The sequence below is a fragment of the Salmo trutta genome, chromosome 21 (assembly GCF_901001165.1).
Source record: "Salmo trutta chromosome 21, fSalTru1.1, whole genome shotgun sequence".
NCBI classification, from domain to species: Eukaryota; Metazoa; Chordata; class Actinopteri; order Salmoniformes; family Salmonidae; genus Salmo; species Salmo trutta.
In genome coordinates this window covers 34,098,708-34,121,589 of record NC_042977.1, presented here as the reverse complement: position 1 = coordinate 34,121,589, position 22,882 = coordinate 34,098,708, and the positions used below count along the sequence as shown (strand labels likewise).

General features: G+C 42.2%; 2 protein-coding genes and 1 pseudogene across 2 annotated transcripts; 2 read left to right on the top strand and 1 right to left on the bottom strand.

Annotated features, from left to right (window-relative positions):
• The first annotated feature begins 16 nt into the window (after positions 1-16).
• LOC115156438 (proline-rich protein 36) lies at positions 17-4,576 on the top strand. The gene is made up of 4 exons (XM_029703866.1): positions 17-22; positions 679-1,189; positions 1,716-1,997; positions 2,197-4,576. The coding sequence occupies exons 1-4, from the start codon at positions 17-19 to the stop codon at positions 2,991-2,993; spliced, it is 1,596 nt and encodes a 531-aa protein (XP_029559726.1). The 3' UTR covers positions 2,994-4,576.
• Positions 4,577-9,376: 4,800 nt separating this feature from the next.
• Positions 9,377-11,309, top strand: LOC115157792 (complement C1q-like protein 3). Its single transcript, XM_029706218.1, has 2 exons — positions 9,377-10,362; positions 10,694-11,309. The coding sequence occupies exons 1-2, from the start codon at positions 9,745-9,747 to the stop codon at positions 10,871-10,873; spliced, it is 798 nt and encodes a 265-aa protein (XP_029562078.1). The 5' UTR covers positions 9,377-9,744; the 3' UTR covers positions 10,874-11,309.
• Positions 11,310-12,643: 1,334 nt separating this feature from the next.
• On the bottom strand, positions 12,644-17,245 carry LOC115156437 (phosphotriesterase-related protein-like; annotated as a pseudogene).
• Positions 17,246-22,882: the final 5,637 nt, after the last annotated feature.

Sequence of the window (22,882 nt, the reverse complement as noted above, 5' to 3'; positions counted from 1 at the left end):
GTGCATGACAATTATCATGGGAGTGAGTGAGGAGGTTACTGAACACACACACACACACACACACACACACACACACACACACACACACACACACACACACACACACACACACACACACACACACTCCCCTGGGACAGGCGGTCTGTCCCCTGCGGAGTCTGTCAGATCTAGAGGATAAAAGCACATCATGTTCCACCACTACCTACATTACACAGTACACAACAACCACCGTACAATACACCAGCCAGCACCACCTTTCAACCATACATCCAACCCCTCCTCTCCAGCCATACAGACAGCCCTCCTGAGCCCCCATACCTACAGAGTGGGAAAGGGAGTTGGGGTGAGTCCATTAAAACTCAAGCTTTTAGTCTGTAAAGATTTTTCTCCCTCCTTCTCTCCACAGCAGCTGCCAGCCTTCATTATCCATTACAACGCAGAGCCCCTTTCTTAATTAACCACCTTTTAGTCTTTCTCTAACCCTTACATACCCCCCTCACAGCCCTTACAATCCCCCCTCACAGCCCTTACAATCTCCCCTCACAGCCCTTACAATCTCCCCTCCCAGCCCTCACTCCACAGCAGCTGCCAGCCTTCATTATCCATGACAGAGCAGAGCCCCTTTCTTAATTAACCACCTTTTAGTCTTTCTCTAACCCTTACATACCCCCCTCACAGCCCTTACAATCCCCCCCTCACAGCCCTTACAATCTCCCCTCACAGCCCTTACAATCCCCCCTCACAGCCCTTACAATCCCCCCCTCACAGCCCTTACAATCTCCCCTCACAGCCCTTACAATCCCCCCTCACAGTCCTTACAATCCCCCCTCACAGCCCTTACAATCTCCCCTCACAGCCCTTACAATCTCCCCCACAGCCCTTACAATCTCCCCTCACAGCCCTTACAATCTCCCCTCACAGCCCTTACATCTCCCCTCACAGCCCTTACAATTTCCCCTCACAGCCCTTACAATCTCCCCTCACAGCCCTTACATCTCCCCTCACAGCCCTTACATCTCCCCTCACAGCCCTTACATCTCCCCTCACAGCCCTTACATCTCCCCTCGCAGCCCTTACAAACTCCCCTCACAGCCCTTACATCTCCCCTCACCGCCCTTACAATCTCCCCTCACAGCCCTTACAATCTCCCCTCACAGCCCTTACAATCTCCCCTCACAGCCCTTACAATCTCCCCTCACAGCCCTTACAATCTCCCCTCACAGCCCTTATCCACAGCAGCTGCCAGCCTTCATTATCCATGACAGAGCAGAGCCCCTTTCTTAATTAACCACCTTTTAGTCTTTCTCTAACCCTTACATACCCCCCTCACAGCCCTTACAATCTCCCCTCACAGCCCTTACAATACCCCGTCACAGCCCTTACAATCCCCCCTCACAGCCCTTACAATCTCCCCTCACAGCCCTTACAATCTCCCCTCACAGCCCTTACAATCCCCCCTCACAGCCCTTACAATCTCCCCTCACAGCCCTTACAATCTCCCCTCACAGCCCTTACAATCCCCCCTCACAGCCCTTACAATCTCCCCTCACAGCCCTTACAATCTCCCCTCACAGCCCTTACAATCCCCCCTCACAGCCCTTACAATCTCCCCTCACAGCCCTTACAATCTCCCCCACAGCCCTTACAATCTCCCCTCACAGCCCTTACAATCTCCCCTCACAGCCCTTACAATCTCCCCTCACAGCCCTTACAATCCCCCCTCACAGCCCTTACAATCTCCCCTCACAGCCCTTACAATCTCCCCTCACAGCCCTTACAATCTCCTCTCACAGCCCTTACAATCTCCCCTCACAGCCCTTACATCTCCCCTCACAGCCCTTACAATCTCCCCTCACAGCCCTTACAATCTCCCCTCACAGCCCTTACAATCTCCCCTCACAGCCCTTACATCTCCCCTCACAGCCCTTACAATCTCCCCTCACAGCCCTTACAATCTCCCCTCACAGCCCTTACAATCTCCCCTCACAGCCCTTACAATCTCCCCTCACAGCCCTTACTCCACAGCAGCTGCCAGCCTTCATTATCCATGACAGAGCAGAGCCCCTTTCTTAATTAACCACCTTTTAGTCTTTCTCTAACCCTTACATACCCCCCTCACAGCCCTTACAATCTCCCCTCACAGCCCTTACAATACCCCATCACAGCCCTTACAATCCCCCCTCACAGCCCTTACAATCTCCCCTCACAGCCCTTACAATCTCCCCTCACAGCCCTTACAATCCCCCCTCACAGCCCTTACAATCTCCCCTCACAGCCCTTACAATCTCCCCTCACAGCCCTTACAATCCCCCCTCACAGCCCTTACAATCTCCCCTCACAGCCCTTACAATCTCCCCTCACAGCCCTTACAATCCCCCCTCACAGCCCTTACAATCTCCCCTCACAGCCCTTACAATCTCCCCCACAGCCCTTACAATCTCCCCTCGCAGCCCTTACAATCTCCCCTCACAGCCCTTACAATCTCCCCTCACAGCCCTTACAATCCCCCCTCACAGCCCTTACAATCTCCCCTCACAGCCCTTACAATCTCCCCTCACAGCCCTTACAATCTCCCCTCACAGCCCTTACAATCTCCCCTCACAGCCCTTACAATCTCCCCTCACAGCCCTTACATCTCCCCTCACAGCCCTTACATCTCCCCTCACAGCCCTTACATCTCCCCTCACAGCCCTTACAATCTCCCCTCACAGCCCTTACAATCTCCCCTCACAGCCCTTACAATCTCCCCTCACAGCCCTTACAATCTCCCCTCACAGCCCTTACAATCCCCCCTCACAGCCCTTACAATCTCCCCTCACAGCCCTTACATCTCCCCTCACAGCCCTTACATCTCCCCTCACAGCCCTTACAATCTCCCCTCACAGCCCTTACAATCTCCCCTCACAGCCCTTACAATCTCCTTTCACAGCCCTTACAATCCCCCCTCACAGCCCTTACAATCTCCCCTCACAGCCCCTCACAATTCTCACTAATTTAATTGGGTGCGCTTGTTTTACACAGTCACGGTTCTACATCTTCGTTCCTTGAGAGACAGCAAAAAAGTTATCTCTGTCATTATAGTGGTAACTCCTCTTTCGGATAATAATTCAGATTTGCATGATATTCAAGTGGGTGAATAAGTGATTGAAACAATCAAGCCAACAAGTTTGAAACAAATCATTTGAGTGAGAGATAGACTGAGGGGGACCATCTGTCCAGAAAGCCTTTTCTCCGTGTCCAGCAGATGTCCTGATATTGGATGGCATTTAGCTACATGGTATTAACTCACAAGTGGAGCAATGGGGTGTCAACAACATACTAGTACTATTGTTCAAATATGACAAATTCAGATAAGGATTGATTCCCAGTGGATTATTTGATCCTTATATCTGACCATAACCTACTTTGCCATACTATCTACATGTATACTTTTGAATATTAACATGTAATAACCATGTAATAATGTTAACTTACAGATGAACTTCAAAACATTTTCACAACCACTACCAAACTATTTTATAAAGCAATACAAAATGACAGAAATCTCTATATTGCAGGCTCTTGGACACAAGAAAACACAAGCTTAACTAGCAATTGTCTCATGATGACACTGTATCGGTTTCTCTGCCTCTAGTACTACAGACCTGGCCCAATCTATGATTTCCTCTCCTTTCACTGCATGTTGTCATTTTAGTGCAATTAAAGCGGCGCTAAGATATGTGCTGCCTGTTGCATTGTGGGAACTCAGATCAACTGTTGGACCTAACACTCATCTTCAATCAGGGACTCCATTGTTCTCTTACATGCTTATTCAAGGTCATGTGCGACGGATGATAGTGTAGTTTGCTAAACGTGACTACTGTCAGAGCTAGGACCAAACCCAAATGCAGACACCACTCATGTTGCAATCAGAGAGGGTGTGGTGGAGCGATTACTGAACTGAACTGAAGTGTAATGACTTGAAGAGTGAATGAGAGGGGGAAGCAATTAACTTCTGATTGTGATTTGTGTTTTTCCTGTAATTGTTGTGTACTGTATGTATTATTTGCCTCTCTCTCTCTCTCTCTCTCTCTCTCTCTCTCTCATACATGTAAACAGTATACAAAAATCGGGGACACTCAAATGAGTAAGATATGTTACGTTTGGTATGGTATGTATTCATTTGTGGACGTCCATGATGTTACGAATTACAATTTGAATGATATGTTACGAATTGCAATTTTTACGTTATGTTACAAATTTGCTATACAAATGATTAGATAACAATTCCAATTTGTTGTGGCTAACGTTAGCTAGGTGGCTAATGCTAACGTTAGCTAGGTGGCTAATGTTAGGGTTAAGGTTAGGAGTTAACGGACGGGTTAGCTAGCATGCTAAGTTGCAAAGTAGCTAAAAAGTAGTTGGAAAGTTTCTAATTAGCTAAAATGCTAAAGTTGTCCATGATGACGTTCGCGTTATACCTCTACACATCCACCACGACCAACCACCTTTGTAACCTTATTGTCTTATGTAACCACTTGCTTTTTTCCTCCTCATTCATAAACCTCTACCATCACACGTTAACGTGATAGCCCAATGACTCTGCATTTTTGAATAACACATGTATTATTCTACCTAATCTACCTATCATTCTATAATTCCTATCATTCAACCTAATAAAAGGGGTAAACAAATATAAAGCGTGAGAGAGCTAGTGGAGATTGGTGGGAGGTGATCTATCTTTTTCTGATCAGGTTTCTCTGTCACTCCAGCAGCACCTCAGAACCTCTCGCAGCCAGAGTAATTAATCAATCTCAGACTGGCCTGATCGATCGGTGTCTCTGTGCTCCCCTGGCGTGTTTACAATCCTCCATCTCATTTGCCACTAAGCTCCTCGCCACCGCTCAATCTCATTGGCAGAGAGTGTGACACCCCGCCCCACTGATGTCACCAGCAAGTGAAGCATGGATCGGTGGCCCTCTAAGAATCCATCCTCTCTTTTTCATTTGGGGGATTTGTTTTTGTCTAGTGTCTACCTGTCACATGCCTTTGCAGTTAGGGTGTGCCAGGTCCATTTTACTGTCTGTTTCAGAAGGCCTACTTTAAAGTCTGTGTAGCACCTCATTTTCAATGCCAGAATGCATAATCAGCTAAGACCCCAAAATGCATTCTCTAAATATATGACCAATACCAGTAATTTTGCTTTTGAGATGCTTCTATTTCAGTCAGTGATAAGACTTGATAGGTTCTAGAGGTGATGTATCCACCATTGATCAGCAAGCCTGGTAAGCTACAGGACACACTTTGGTATAGGACACGCTTTGAGGGGGTGGTGGTGTGGTCACGCTTGCGTCTCCTTCCTGCTGAGTTGAACTGTTATCTATCTACCATTCACTGTTGTATGGAGAGAAAAAGGTTTACAAAGAGATTCTGCAGAAAGAGCAGAATGTGTGACAAGAACCCTTTGAAACATGCAGCCATCCAACAAACAGGACAGATTATGAATTGATAAAATGACTAATTTAATCAATATCTTAACTTTGACACACAGACATTTGTGTCATTGGCATGAGATTCCTAACGGCCCCTTACGTGAGGAATATATTGTATATTTTGCTATCCAAACATGTGGAATAGTAATGACAAGATTCTTTAGACTACAATGTTATCCCCTTGATAATTCTTATAGGCATATAGAGTTGTATTGACTCAGGCAGCATTGAATACTATTTTGCCACTCTAGTCAGGTTATCCACCTGTCTTTCATATTTCATGGAACTCTCTCACTAACTGAGAACGAGAAGTTTAGGTGAACTGACAACGCACCTCATATCTCATTAGAATACTGAAAAAGTCTTGATTTTGATCAATTGGCTTGATGTTTTATTCATTCGTCCTTCGAAGGAGCCCTTCCCCACCACTGTCCCAGGCTGATTGCAAATGAACTGCATATTGCAAAATCTGAAGTCTCCAAACAACCTGTCAAAGCTCAGCATTAAGCCTTGTTTTTACATCTTACCCACTGAATCTTTTAATAGTCTACAGGAAAGGGGTTCTTATGAACTGAACAACATTCTGGGTTGGATACCTTCAGACACACATAGCACGTTCACATGACATACTGTGTATACATTCTTGCATATAGATGTACATGTACATACACAACACACACACGTGAGCACGTATCCACACACCCACATATGGAGGCTGAGTCAGTGAACACTTGTTGCAGGCTGGCCTCTTCCCCCCTGTGCTGGCATGGGCCTTCTGTGATTCAGTGTGACTAAAAGATCATGAGTTTAAATTAGACTACAGTAGGCTACTATATCACTGTAATGTTACTGTGATGTACTGTAATGCAGACCCGAGATAACTGTAGTTTCAACTATTCTTTTTGGAAAGTAACTATTTTTCCGGGGTAACAAATAGTTACTTTGGAGGTGACTACAACTATTCGAATACAGATCCCAAAAAATGACTACTTTTAAAACTATTTGAATACAGATCCCAAAAAATGACTACTTTTAAAACTATTTGAATACAGATCCCAAAAAATCACTACTTTTAAAACTATTTGAATACAGATCCCAAAAAGACTACTTTTTAAAACTATTTGAATACAGATCCCAAAAAATGACTACTTTTAAAACTATTTGAATACAGATCCCAAAAAGACTACTTTTTAAAACTATTTGAATACAGATCCCAAAAAGACTACCCTTTAAAACTATTTGAATACAGATCCCAAAAAGACAACTTTTTAAAACTATTTGAATACAGATCTCAGAAGGTGACTACTTTTCAAAACTATTTGAATACAGATCTCAGAAAGTGACTACTTTTCAAAACTATTTGAATACAGATCTCAGAAAGTGACTACTTTTCAAAACTATTTGAATACAGATCTGAGAAATCAACTACTTTAAAAAAAAACTATTTGAATACAGATCTCAGGAACTTTTAACTAATGGCAGGGCTGAATCTCGTCAGTGTCACGAGTGCTATCTTCAAATTCTCTGTCATTCCGGTAATTCCACATCTTTATTGAAGGAAACCAAAACAATAAACAGGTACGCAGCAAGAAATGTAACGCACTGTGCAGTACACACACAGAAGTAACAATAACCCACAAACACAGGTGGGGAACAGGCTGCCTAAGTATGATTCCTAATCAGAGACAACGATAGACAGCTGCCTCTGATTAGGAACCATACTCGGCCCAAAACAAAGAAATACAAAAATAACATAGACATACAACACATAGAATGCCCACCCCATGTCACACCCTGACCTAACCAAACAGAGAAAAACGACTCTCTCAGGTCAGGGCGTGACAATGAGATAACATACAATCTCCTATACTATTCCAATCTCTCTGACAGTTATATTTCATCTACACAATACATTTATATCTGAAAATGTCTAAATGTCCATTGCCCCAGGTGTATTTAATCAAGTCAAACCAATTAACCAATTACATTTTGTACAGATAAGTATAAATAAGTTGTGACACATAACTACCGTAAGACTCTTTCAACATGCCACTGAAAAGGTTGAAAGCTGAAATAAATTGTATGATATCTGAAAATGCTGCATAGGGAGGAGGTTTCAAACACACACCATGCCATCTTTAAAGGGATAGTTTACTCAGAATACAAACTAACATGATTTTCAACCTACCTTAGCTGTAGTTGACTCAAGAAGGCAGTTTTGGGATATTTTGTTTCCTTTCAACACTTAACAGACATATTTTGTTACCGTTAGCATTCTCCTTAACACATAACATTAAATTGTTCTTGTGCCTGTGTAATCAAACTGTAATTACTTTTGGAGCAAGGTTTTATCAGCATGTTGTTACATAATACTTTGGTAATTACATTTTAATTGCATAGAAATGAGCTGTGTGTTTCTGTAACTAGAGGAATAGTGACTGTTCCTTATTCCACTTACGTAATAACTCTATTATTATGCAATCATAAAACAATTTCCAAAGTCCTATGTAACCACAATGTCACTATTATAATATTCACTAAGTTAGTACACATGTATAAGAACTGGATGTCAAGTGTTACCGGACATGTCACTCATTATGAACGTATTAGTCATTTTGTTAGTCTACTGTAATGTTGAGGTGATTCCATGTCACTCATTATGAACGTATTAGTCATTTTGTTAGTCTACTGTAATGTTGAGGTGATTCCATGTCACTCATTATGAACGTATTAGTCATTTTGTTAGTCTACTCTAATGTTGAGGTGATTCCATGTCCCTCGTGTATTTCATTCTAGGCTAAAGGCTATGTTAAGATTCATATCTAAGAGCGTTCCAAACCATGTGCTTATGATAATATACAGTATTTACACTAATTCAACTAACTGTTGACGTTTTTGGTTCTTCATTAAATATTTGGCAGCCATAAAGTAAATATTTTTTTATTATTTTGTTTTCTGAGAGGTATCCAAAATCGTAAAAATTTTAAGAGACCTGTATTTGAAAATCAAAGAAAATAGTTGCCTTTTAGTTAAAATGCTATATAAATTCGACTACCTTGAGTATTCGAAAAGTTGGTATTTTCAAATAAACTACACAATACAACTATTTTCTGCCCAAGTCTGCAGTAATGTACACAACTACAGTGAAGAAACAAACAACTTCTATCAGTACAGTTTTACCTTATCAATATCACCCTATTGAATTGTTATTGCAATGCCGTTCTTCCCAAAATATGTCTTTCCTCTGCCTCTCCGCAGCCACACCACCCATAGTAACCCATGGCAACATTCTATCGTCATCCCTCCCCGACTGCACCAATTAGCTCTTCATCAGTCAAACAACACTCCGACACACCTTCTGTGGTTCTAAAGTTACCTCACATCCATGCCATGGGATCTTTAATTACCACGGTGAGATAGGACATCGGTTTAACTTCTCACCCTAAGACTGAATCTGACATCTGAACCTCAATAAATGAAACGTCTCTCAGTTGATTGCGCTATCATTCCGAGGTATCCCGTCATTTCATCTGTCAATGTATATGGGGTCATACACCCACCCCCCACCAAATGCCCTCTGTCTCTTTGACTTTATTGATTTTCTCCAGAATGATTCATTGGACACAGGGGGAGCTGAGGTGTGACCAGGTACCAAGCTTACAGCCGATGTCCTCTGTGGCCATCCAGAAAGGCCATTCTGCAAACAACATGACTCCGTTAGTGGACATTCAAAAATGAGACTGCAAAAATCTACCCCCCCCGAGTACCTTTCCCTTAACATCCATCTGATATCAGAGCTAGCCTCCTCCCCTCCCCTCTCCAAACATTCACGAAAAGGTAATCACTGTGACCATCTCGAAGACATTGTAGCATGGTGGCAGGTGAACTTGTATGTGTATGCTTTATCCCAATTGGCGCAAAGTGTAGGCAGAAAGTGTATGCTAAACCTATAAACTATTGCGAGTGTTAGTTTAATACAAATGAAAGGCTCCAATGTAATGTTATTGAGCCATACCAGTGCGGATAGGAGAAAAAAGAATGGACTTTGTGGGGCGTAAAAGTTGAATTTATCAATACCATTTCAAGACAAGGACGCGGGACAACATTTCAACAGCCTGCCTTGTATAGATTACGCACACACATTTATTCGTTATTGTCTTATTTTCTGATCGTTAAAGTGCACCGGCAACAAGAATCCCTCTCATCCGGCAAGATTTCGTCCAGAAGCAGACTGGAAGACCGTCCACTTCGGAGGTTGGCCGGTAGGACGCGGATGATCGCGACAGGTGTTTGTGGAGTAGTCATGGTGCTAGTGTTGGTTATCCTGATTCCGGTGCTGGTCAACTCCGCCGGGATATCTGCGCGGTACGAAATGCTCGGATCCTGTCAGATGGTGTGTGATCCCCACGGGACCAAGTCCACGGCCACAGACAAAGCCAATACCATCAGAGACAGCCGCTTGGTCCAGTCTCTACCAACCTTAATCCAAGGTCCGAAAGGGGAGCCCGGACGCACAGGAAGAATTGGCCCTAGGGGTCCTCTTGGCGAGCCAGGACCACCCGGACCTGCCGGCCCGCCTGGGGAGAGAGGAGAGCCCGGTCCGCCAGGACTACCCGGAACGCCCGGAGCTAACGGAGCCACAGGTGCCATAAGCGCAGCCACATACAACACGGTTCCAAAGATAGCTTTCTACGCCGGGCTGAAAAAACAGCACGAGGGCTACGAAGTTCTGAAATTTGACGACGTAGTCACCAACCTTGGCAACCACTACGACCCTATGACGGGGAAATTCACCTGCTCGATACCGGGCATCTACTTCTTCGTTTACCATGTGCTGATGCGAGGCGGGGATGGCACCAGTATGTGGGCTGATCTTTGTAAGAACAACCAGGTGAGCCATATACTGACTTGTTCAATCAAATGAAACTGAAACATAACACTTATTTCTCATCTATAATGTGTAACTGTTGATTAGGATTCAAAACATAAAACAGCTTAGGCTACAATTTTACGCACACATAAACTGCGTTTTACGCACGTATTCCGCTTTCATCAAAGTGTCGCTGTCAGTGGTGTTGAAGTTCCAGCTCTGCGCCCCTTTCATTACTGAAACTCCAGTTCACTAACATGACCAAATGATACTACATTGATTGTTGTGTTAACGGAACATAAACAAAAACATGGTATCAGAAAGATTTGTGACTAATAACAATGCTCTCCAGGTGCGAGCGAGCGCTATCGCCCAAGACGCCGACCAGAACTACGATTATGCCAGCAACAGTGTTGTCCTGCATCTCGAGCCCGGCGATGAGATCTACATCAAGCTGGACGGGGGCAAGGCGCACGGGGGCAACAACAACAAGTACAGCACCTTCTCCGGCTTCATTGTCTACGCCGATTAACAGAACACCATATATTCTACATTAGGCTGTTCACTGCACCTTCATCTGATATTATTCTCTCCTTTGGATCGGTTACACCGCTGTCGTTAAGAAGACATGTGGTTACAGAGAGACTGGGGGATCTTGACGCAGAAGTGAACATTAACACGCTTAAATAGACCTTTCCTTTCGTGCGTAAAACCCCACATTATGCAATGCCCAGTGATGAACTTGCAAACGTGGAAACATGGAAGGAGATGAGTGAAAGTTGCATGTGTATAAGCCCATATTATGTACAACAGGTTAAACAGGAATGGTGTTAATGCTTCATTGCTTTTGTCTTTAGGTCAATGAATTAATGTTTCAATTGGTCTTGTAACGCATCTCAGTTCATGTTAGAGTCTATGGAATAGGAAAACATAGGCAACTCATAGAGGTGATTAAAAGTGTACTGCAGGAAGTAATGATTGGTGTGTTTCTGTCTGCATCTTCTTACTTTACCGTGGGTTACTTACTGCAGTGTTGTTCTAACCATTACTGGTGTTTTATCAGACTACTGCATGAGTGTAAAATAGCTATCATGATCATAATGTTTATAAATGCCTTCTGTCCAATTCAACATTTTCCTGGAGAATGAATTAAGTGCTCAGTGCTTGACTAAGATTGATCAGGCCTACAGCCAGTATTTGATATGGAAACAGCTACATTATCTGGAAGAAAAACATGCCATCAGAGAAAATACATCTAACTATTTTAATGATTTCTGCACAGTATTCCTGTTCTACAAAAAAACAACAAATCAAAAAGTAAATTCTAATTTAAACAGAGCATTGAGAATAGTAGAAAAATATTCCTTGGTCACATTTTTCCTCTGAATGTTCCCTTTGGTGATGTATCAGAACACAGGAGACTTTCCTACTGTACCTGCACTTCCTAACTTTTTAATCCTATCACACACTGTCCTGAAGTGACATAATGGTTATGTATTGTCTGCTGTGATGTCATTGCTCATGTGATGAAGTCACTCTGTGATGCCACCTGTTCCCAGAAGGAGAGACCATGTCCTTCAGGATGACCTACCGGCCAATCAGCTCCCTCCCATAGCCACCCCACCACGTGGCATCACAACAACTCATCTAACAAGCTTTGAATGCCCAGTATATTGATTAAGAACATTTTGAAAGAGTTAGCTCTGTCAGTGCCCTTTTGGTACCCTAATCTCTATTAGCAATACAAAAATATCAAATGGGAAATACATATTTTTTAATGCTACTATTTATCACAGACTGTTTGTGAAATGTCATTACTACTGACAAAGCTGTTACTGCTTTCAATAAAACTAATCAGCACCATATTTACAAGTAAAGCATCATGTGCAGACCATGTCCTTGAGTTTGATTGGACAGAAATTGTGGCTTTGTCTTGTTAAATTACATTGGGCTTCTGTGTTGCCGCCGCATTTACACTTAGTCTTCCATTTCTTTTCAAACTGAGAATTTTGGATGGAAATGAGGCCTTTTGTGCGACTAAGGCTATAGTATTGAGGATCATTCTGCCAAGCAGAATGCTTTTGTTTTTTGCTTACAGTATTAATGATTCATTACAAACATTAATTGAAGCTTTGATTCAGTCATAGCTCTTATGTGAAATAAATTGAATAATTTCCTCACTCAGCTGTCAGAATGTTCAACAATTCAATTTTTTCCCATGTTTACTTCTCCATAATACATTTCAATTCAGTACATCACAGCGAAGTAGCAAGAATAAAAAGTGTCAACTTCTGACGTCATGTTATGTTTGGTGATTTGCAAGTAATAACAAATGTATAAAAGCATTTTTTACTGTGTTCAATAGCTGATACAAAAGAGAAAGGCCTACGGAGCAGCCTTGCTCTGTTCTGGGTGATCTGATTCTGATCCTTCGTTTGAATGTGAGCCAGCGTTTAGAGTTTTCTATGAGGGCCTTGTCCACCTGGGTCTGGTTGATCACTCTGCTCAGCATCTTGGCCACAATGTTCTTCAGGATGTGTGAGTAGTCCTGGCCTCCGTACTTGGTGAGACGGTTCTTGGTGTGGATGTCATGGGCGATGACAATGTTGTCCTCATAACCTTCCTGGACCAGGAACGCCACACTGGAGAGAGGGAGGTCCACACTCGTACTCACGCACATGCACACACAACGAAACAGATACATGGATGTTATTTCGCTGTTTACATTTAGTAAAGTACCGTGAAGTAGATAGAGACAACCACATAGAACTTTTAGGCTGTTGGTTGTCTAGTGCAGGATGTAGGATCTTCATTTGATCACCCTTTAGTTGCAGGAAATGCAAACCTGTAGTGTATTTAAGATTTTAAAAGGCTTCTAAAGTTTGTAATATCAACTTAACATTTTCAGACTTGATTTGTCCTAACTAAACATGTATCAACCCCTACAAAAATGTCCATAAATTATAATCCACACAATAATTCACATTTCCTGTTCCTGCAGGATTATGCTCATGCTGTGGGAAACAGGGTTAAATTAAGATCCTAAATCTGTAGGTTGTTTGGTAGCAACATAAAGAGTTCTCACAGTTTGACTCTCTGGCTGTCACTGGGCATGTCCACCTCCAGGTTATAGGCATAGTTCAGCATATCTGTTCCAAACAGGTTGTACTCCAGGTTATAGGCATAGTTCAGCATCTCTGTTCCAAACAGGTTGTACTCCAGGTTATAGGCATAGTTCAGCATCTCTGTTCCAAACAGGTTGTACTCCAGGTTATAGGCATAGTTCAGCATCTCTGTTCCAAACAGGTTGTACTCCAGGTTATAGGCATAGTTCAGCATCTCTGTTCCAAACAGGTTGTACTCCAGGTTATAGGCATAATTCAGCATCTCTGTTCCAAACAGGTTGTACTCCAGGTTATAGGCATAGTTCAGCATCTCTGTTCCAAACAGGTTGTACTCCAGGTTATAGGCATAGTTCAGCATCTCTGTTCCAAACAGGTTGTACTCCAGGTTATAGGCATAGTTCAGCATCTCTGTTCCAAACAGGTTGTACTCCAGGTTATAGGCATAGTTCAGCATCTCTGTTCCAAACAGGTTGTACTCCAGGTTATTCCTCATTTTAGCAAACTCCAACAGCTCTCCATTGTCAAATATGGTCCTGTGTTAGAAAACCCCCACTATAAATCATTTACAGTCCCGCATCACAGAAGCTACTGTACCGTTGTCTTCAGCAGATGAAAATACTCCACAATAAGCATTATTACCTTGCTGAACATAACAGGTATGTAGAAGCTTGATTTATAATTAGAATAGTTTATACTATATTATAAACCCATGTAGGGCCCATAGTTTTTCCTGACCAGGAAAAACTCTTAGCCATAGCCATATCATAAGTCCTGTCACCCCCTCCATATCCAGTCCAGTCTGGGTCCTGAGAACCCTCACCTGTCCAGGTGTGGCATGACGGTCTTGCTGATGTCTTCTCCAGCCTCCTGCAGAAGGCAGACTATCTCAGTGAGGCGCCAGGGTTCCGTCCCAGGTGGAGGATGACTGGGCAGCCCAGCTCAATATGAGCGTGTGCAGTGGCCTGCAGCAACTTCTTCTCACTGTCCATGATTGGCCAGCTGCAGCCAATCTCGGTCCCGTCCACCCCCTGGAGCACCTCGCTGACGATGATGTCTGTGAGCTGGACAGAGACATCAAGTGGGAAACAGGTCATTCACATTAACCATAGGCACTCCATTACATTGCGCCGGATGTCATTCATTTCAATGGTGTCGTCCACAACGCAGTGGAGTCGTAACACCCCCTTGTGCAAAGCTGTAATTTTTCAAAACTTCGTCGTCTTCAGTCCAGCTAGAGTTTGTTGAAGAACAGGAAGTGACCAAACCACAGAAGTTAGATTAAATATGTGGTTTTCAGTGATGGCTTTATGGGATACAGTAGCTAGCAACTTGTAAGCAATGACCCATTCCTATAAATGAGTACTATTTTAATAGTAATGTTAAGTAATACACATTGGCTGTTAATAATTGGGATAGGGGGCAGTATTGAGAATTTTGGAAAAAATATGTGCCCATTTTTAACTGCCTCCTACACCAACTCAGAAGCTAGAATATGCATATTATTGTTCAGGTTTGGATAGAAAACACTCTGAATTTTCTAAAACTGTTTGAATGGTGTCTGTGAGTATAACAGAACTCCTATGGCAGGCAAAAACCTGACAAGGTTTCAAGCAGGAAGTACCCTGTCTGACAAGGAGTCGTGTGTCTTGCATCTGTTTATTGAAAAGTAAGGATCTTAGCTGTAACGTGACAATTCCCAGGGCTCCGATAGGCTCTCAGAACCCGGGAAATACCTGAAGGTTGACGAGGCAGCCTCAGGCTGAAACACATTATCGCCTTTGGTAAGTGGCGGCTCAGAGGACCTTTGAATGAGGCGCGTGCACGATTCGCTCCTGAGGAGAAATTTTATTCGGCTGTTTAGGCTCAATGCATATTCCCGGTCGGAATATTATCACTTTTCTACGAGATAAATGGCATAAAAATTGGTTTTAAACAGCGGTTGACATGCTTCGAAGTACGGTAATGGAATATTTAGACATTTTTTGTCACGCCAATGCGCCATGCGCGAGACCGTGATGTAGCATTCTGATAGTGTCTAGAACTCACGAACAAAACGTCGCTGTTTGGATATAACGATGGATTATTTGGGACCAAACCAACATTTGTTATTGAAGTAGAAGTCCTGGCAGTGTATTCTGACGAAGAACAAGCAAGGTAAGAACATTTTTCTTATAGGAAATGTGATTTTGGTGGAGGCTGACCTGTGTGGGTGTCTAAATAGCTAGCCCTGTGATGCCGGGCTATGTACTTAGATTATTGCAAAATGTGCTTCATCCGAAAAGCTATTTTAAAATCGGACATATCGAGTGCATAGAGGAGTAATGTATCTATAATTCTTAAAATAATTGTTATGCTTTTTGTGAACGTTTATCGTGAGTAATTTAGCAAACTGTTAGTAAATTCCCCGGAAGTTTGCGGGGGTTATGCTTTTTCTGAACGTCACATGCTAATGTAAAAAGCTGTTTTTTGATATAAATCTGAACTTGATTGAACAGTCATGCATGTATTGTATAACACAATGTCCTAGGTGTGTCATCTGATGAAGATCATAAAAGGATAGTGCTGCATTTAGCTGTGGTTTGGGTTTATGTGACATGATATGCTAGCTTGAAAAATGGGTGTCTGATTATTTCTGGCTGGGCACTCTGCTGACATAATCTAATGTTTTGCTTTCGTTGTAAAGCCTTTTTGAAATCGGACAGTGGGGTTAGATTAACGAGATTCTTGTCTTTAAATAGCTGTAAAATAGTCATATGTTTGAGAAATTGAAGTAATAGTATTTCTAACGATTCAAAAATCGCGCCACTGGATTTCAGTGGCTGTTACGTAGGTGGGACGAGTTCGTCCCACATGCGCCAGAGAGGTTTTAAGCCAATTATATTATATGACTGCCTCCCGTTTAAGTTTATTGTGATGGTAATCTTGTTTGTTTTTGATGGTGATAAGAATGAACAAAAATTCAGGAGAGAGGACCAGACTTGAATGCAACATTTTAACTACCGGTACTGTAGTTTCCTTGAATGCAGCTCCCTACTAACTTAACAAGCACCAGCTGTTACTAACTGCCAATCAGTTTCCAAGCCTTTTGCAACACTTTAACTAGTTGCCGTGAACACAGCTCCATAACAGCATTAGTTGCAACACATTGCTGATCTGCCTTCACACCTGTCCTCACTCTACTTAATCACCACTGTCACCCTACTTAAACCTGACCAAACTAACAGTCCTCCTCTGTCTTCTGTAGTGCATGTTGCGTTGCACGACACTGTGCATTACTAGCCTCATCAAGTTTTGCATCCCCCTTCTATCTATTTTCTCCTGGGGGGATTGCCATCCTCACAGCAGTCTAACTAACTATTAGACAATGGACACAAACTGGCCATAACTCCTTCAGGTGGGAGACAGCTGACCAAAGCCAATTGGAAGCATCTTACTGAGACACTGTCTCCTACAAATAGGCCAGTACACATCAGACACAAACTATACTACACCATAAACCTTCCCCACCTTCTCCACTGTCATTTTCCTGGTGTCCTCAGAGTGGGTGGCATCCACATAGTACCCTGCCCCTTCTATGATGTGTACACCTGTACCTTGGACAGCTGTTTGAGGAAGAGCAGGTCCCTGGCAATACTCTGGGTAGTGTTTTCTCTGATGGTTCCCCCTCCTGCTTTTTGGTACTCACAAAACGCTTCCCGCACAGCACTGGTCTCCTGCAACAGAAGCAGGTTCTCATGGCTAAAGAAGAAGATGATGAAGAAGAATACTTTATTGTCCATTGTCACAGAGATTTAACAGGTTCTAGACTGCCTGCTGTGTGGACTATAGACTACCTGTGTAAGAGTTCTAGAAAACTGCCAACTGTATTGGTTCTAGACTATCTGCTGTAACAGGTTTTAGATTACCTGCTGTAAAGGTTCTAGACTACCTGCTATAACTGTCACGTCCTGACCAATATTTAGGTATTAGTTGTATTATATTTGGTCAGGACGTGGCAGAGGTATATTTGTTTTGTATTATGGGGTTTTGTGTGTGGTGTAGTGGGGTGTGTTAGTGGTTGGTGTAGGTTCTAGGGTTGTTTTTCTATGTATAGTTGAAGGCAGGTGTGTTGAGTTGCCTTTGATTGGGAGTCCTATATAGTAGGGTGTGTTTGTCTTTGTGTTTCGTGGGTAGTTGTTTTTTGCACTGCTAGGTATAGCCTGCGAAACTGTCATTCGTTGTTCTTGTTTTTCTTATTTTCACGTGTTCTCATTTATTTAATAAATGATGATGTTGAACACGCAACCTGCTGCGTATTGGTCCACTTTCTCCGACAGCGATTTCGCTATATCGTCAGACGACGAAGAAATCTGTGACAATAACAGGTTTTAGATTACCTGCTGTAAAGATTCTAGACTACATGCTATAACAGGTTTTAGATTACCTGCTGTAAAGGTTCTAGACTACCTGCTATAACAGGTTTTAGATTACCTGCTGTAAAGTTTCTAGACTACCTGCTATAACAGGTTTTAGATTACCTACTGTAAAGTTTCTAGACTACCTGCTATTAACAGGTTTTAGATGACCTGCTGTAAAGTTTCTAGACTACATGCTATAACAGGTTTTAGATTACCTGCTGTAAAGTTTCTAGACTACCTGCTATAACAGGTTTTAGATTACCTGCTGTAAAGATTATAGACTACCTGCTATAACAGGTTTTAGATTACCTGCTGTAAAGATTATAGACTACCTGCTATAACAAGTTTTAGACTACCTGCTGTAAAGATTCTAGACTACCTGCTGTAAAGGTTCTAGACTATCTGCTGTAAGGTTTTAGATTACCTGCTGTAAAGATTATAGACTACCTGCTATAACAGGTTTTAGATTACCTGCTGTAAAGATTATAGACTACCTGCTATAACAGGTTTTAGACTACCTGCTATAAAGGTTTCTAGACTACCTGCTATAACAGGTTTTAGACTACCTGCTGTAAAGGTTTCTAGACTACCTGCTATAACAGGTTTTAGACTACCTGCTGTAAAGTTTGTAGACTACCTGCTATAACAGGTTTTAGATTACCTGCGGTAAAGGTTGTAGACTACCTGCTATAACAGGTTTTAGATTACCTGCTGTAAAGATTATAGACTACCTGCTATAACAGGTTTTAGACTACCTGCTGTAAAGGTTTTAGACTACCTGCTGTAAAGTTTGTAGACTACCTGCTATAACAGGTTTTAGACTACCTGCTGTGAAGGTTGTAGACTACCTGCTATAACAGGTTTTAGACTACCTGCTGGAAAGATTATAGACTACCTGCTATAACAGGTTTTAGACTACCTGCTGGAAAGATTATAGACTACCTGCTATAACAGGTTTTAGACTACCTGCTGTAAAGATTATAGACTACCTGCTATAACAGGTTTTAGACTACCTGCTGTAAAGGTTTTAGACTACCTGCTGTAAAGGTTTTAGATTACCTGCTGGAAAGATTATAGACTACCTGCTATAACAGGTTTTAGATTACCTGCTGGAAAGATTATAGACTACCTGCTATAACAGGTTTTAGACTACCCTCTAAGGTTTCTAGACTACCTGCTATATGGGTTCTAGAAAAGTGCCTGCTGTATTGTGTTTTAGACTACCTGATGTAGATTACCTGCTGTAGGGTTCTAGACTACCTGCAGTACAGGTTCTAGACTATCTGCGGTAAGGTTTCTCTACTAACTGCTGAATGGGTTTTTCAGCAGCAGGGACTGGGAGACTAGTCAGGATCGAGGCAAAGATGAACGGAGCAAAGTACAGAGAGATCCTGGATGAAAACCTGCTCCAGAGCACTCAGGACCTCAGACTGGGGCGAAGGTTCACCTTCCAACAGGACAACGATCCTATGTACACAGCCAAGTCAAAGCAGGCGTGGCTTCGGGACAAGTCTCAGAATTTCCTTGAGTGGCCCAGCCAGAGCCCGGACTTGAACCAGATCGAACATCTCTGGAGAGACCTGAAAATAGCTGTGCAGGAAAGCTCCCCATCCAACCTGACAGAGCTTGAGAGGATCTGCAGAAAGGAATGGGAGAAACTCCCCAAATACAGGTGCGCCAAGCTTATAGAGTGATACCCAATAAGATTTGACACTGTAATCGCTGCCAACGGTGCTTCAACAAGGTACTGAGTAAAGGGTCTGAATACTTATGCAAATGTGATATTTCAGTTTTTACATTTTTATAAATAAGCAAAAACAAATACTGCTTTTGCCTTGTCATTATGGGGTATTGTGTAGATTGATGAGGGGGACAAAATGATTTAATCAATTTTAGAATAAGGCTGTAACATAACAAAATCTGGAAAAAGTGAAGGGGAATGAATACTTTCCGAATGCACTGTACTATAGCGAGAATACCACTGATAAAGTATAATAGGTTACTACCAGAATATATTATAAGCATATCATTTGATGCAATTTATCATCATAATGACATTACTTATGAAGTCATTAACATAACAATGCACCCGACAATAATAGCCTATTGTACCATGGGGGTAAAGAACCGAGTATTAATACCAACAAATGTTTTTCTTTTTTTTAAAGGTGTAATCTTGATATGAGCCTCAGAAAAGATCTGTCCTCAGTCATAAATTGAGTTGCTTAGCACGCTTCTCTTTCCAGAGTCCACCACGACCCCATCCTGAGAGTAGGCTACTTCGATTTGATCATATGTGACAAGAGTTCTTCTCCATTATGTTCATTAAACCCTCAGGAGGAGCAATAGATAAGTTATTAACTCACTGCAAATTGTGCCAGGAATCTAATTGACCTCCTTGCCTTTAACAGCTGTATGTATGGGATTAGAGAAAGAAACGCCCGTATCTATCTCTAAAGTTTGATTGCAAATTGAGCATGTTTTCACACTCCTGGTTGGTCTCTATTTTTCTCAGACTGCCAACATTTCCTCTCTCCATCCCCCCTTTTATTTTTTACATAGCCCATTTCTTGAACAGCTTGAAAGACAGATGGATTAGGTAACCACAGTTTATCATTCTCCAACTGTCACTCAGTGACCAGCCGAGTGGATGTGCACTCATACAGCATGTGAGATCATTGCAGAGAGTCTGACATAGGCAACAATTGGAGTTAGGGCCAACTTCTGTGCTCTCTCTGAACACGCTTTTGCCATATCTGTTACAGTTATCTTCTCCAGCGTTTGGTTTTTGAGAAATGCCAATGGTTGACCAAATGACCGACTCCGGCTGTTCTCCATCTGTAAGCTATGCAAGATCATGACCTATCAACAGTGTCACGTGGCAGATGGGACAGCGAGAGAGAGAGAGAGAGGCTATGATGAGTCATTTTCCTGATGTACAATAAAATCAAAGTTTTACCCTGGTTATTGTCTATAACTGGGCCTCTGAGGTTTTTCAGCTCAGATCGCATGATCTGAAAAAATTCAACGCCCTAAAGATGACTGGAAACTAGAGGTCCCCTGCCCTATGCACAGTGTTACAGCGGCTTTGCACATGACCCAACGTGCTCCTCGCTCCAGGGTCCCTCGTTAGTGAAGCTCTGTCCTGTCACTGTCATCAGTCACCCTAACTCTGCTCTGCTACACACACACACTCATACAGAGGCATGGGGGATTATGACAAAGAGAGATGACTAAAGCAAGGCCTGATATCCACAGAGACCTCTGTAGAGACAACCCATTTATTTAGGATGAATCTCAGTGGGACAGAGAGTCGAGGTTTGGAGGTGATTTGATTCATAGTTTTGTTGTGCTTTGATACTAGTCATTGTTCATTGCCATTTTTTAATTGTTGCGAGTTGGGGTAGGCTGGTGTTGCAACCCATGAGTTCTTGGTTTTCAGACAAAAAGAGGTACAAAAATATGTATAAAAGACATCAAAACTTTAGCATTTAGATGGTATCCTGCATTTATAGATGAGTAAATTAATTTACTACATACTATTGTTTATAACATTTAAAAAGCTCCCCTGTCATGCTAGAAGTGAGGATACTGGGCCATTTTCAGTACGAAAACATTTTGGAATGTAGCAGATAGAAACTCATGACTAAAGCCGGCGTTATTCTTTATTCTACATGTCAGAGGCATGTTTGTTGTACATATGTAACAAAACGTCCTGCTGAACGCCCTCTGGGTTAACTATTAGATTCTAGGGCCCTCTGAGGGTGGAAAGGGAGAGCTGCATGCAAACTGACTATTTAATGATCCAAAAGTGAATGAATAGACTGCAAGGATGATCACAGACAGGAGAGAAAAATGTATAAAATGAGTAAAAAAACCATCTAAATGTGAATATCACTATGATTACCCATCCATCGCTCCCCCTCTTCTCCATATCCTTTTCCCAGATTAGTACATCAGCTGTTAGTTTATTTTAATTGAACCTTTATTTAACTAGTTAACTACCATTCCCACGTGATCGGGGACCATCCCCACGTGATCGGGGACCATCCCCACGTGATCGGGGACCATCCCCACGTGATCGGGGACCATTCCCATGACCCATCTAAGAGGTTTAAGCATATTTTTCCCAGGACCATCATGCTAATCAATAGACATGCTCTGGTCAATGAATAGTGCTTGTAATGGGTTTCTTTTAGAGAAGTAGAGGAGTCAGGCGCAGGACACAGGGATCAATGTAAACAAACGTGTTTACTTAAAAAAATCAATAAATCTTCTCATAGGAAAATACATAGTGCAGAGAAACACCTCCAACCACACAAAACAGGAAACAATATACCGACAGGCATAGTTAGCATGCTAACATAAAGCAGTGCTAAAACAACAACCACAAACCCCAGGTGAAAAACACACTCCTAATATATGACTCCCAATCAGGAACAACGATATCCAGCTGTTCCTGATCAGGAGTCACAAGACTAACACAGAAACAGACATACTAGAAAACCCATACAGACTTCTTCTGCCACGTCCTGACCAAAATACTACACAACTACTCCCTCTGCTGGTCAGGACGTGACAGTGCTGCAGTCGCTGATCAGTGGATAAACATTACCATTGCAAATCATAAAATACATCTCTTAACATATTTATGTGTTTAAATGTATTATAGGTCCACTGAAAACAACTATAGGTCCACTAGAACAGGTGGTCATCCTGTTAAGTATTTGTGTTTATTAAAGATCCCCATTAGTTCCTGCCACGGCATAAGCTACTCTTCCTGGGGTCCTAACGCATTAAGACACTTATATAACACATAAAACAAAAGATAAAACAGTACATCATATAACACTGTCACACCACCACATATCTACAATACAAAATGTATAATACCACAATATTACAATGTAGAGTACAAGTCAAAAGTTTGGACACCTACACATTTGAGGGTTTTTCTTTATTTGTACTATTTTCTACACTGTAGAATAATAACTAAGACATCAAAACTATGAAATACAC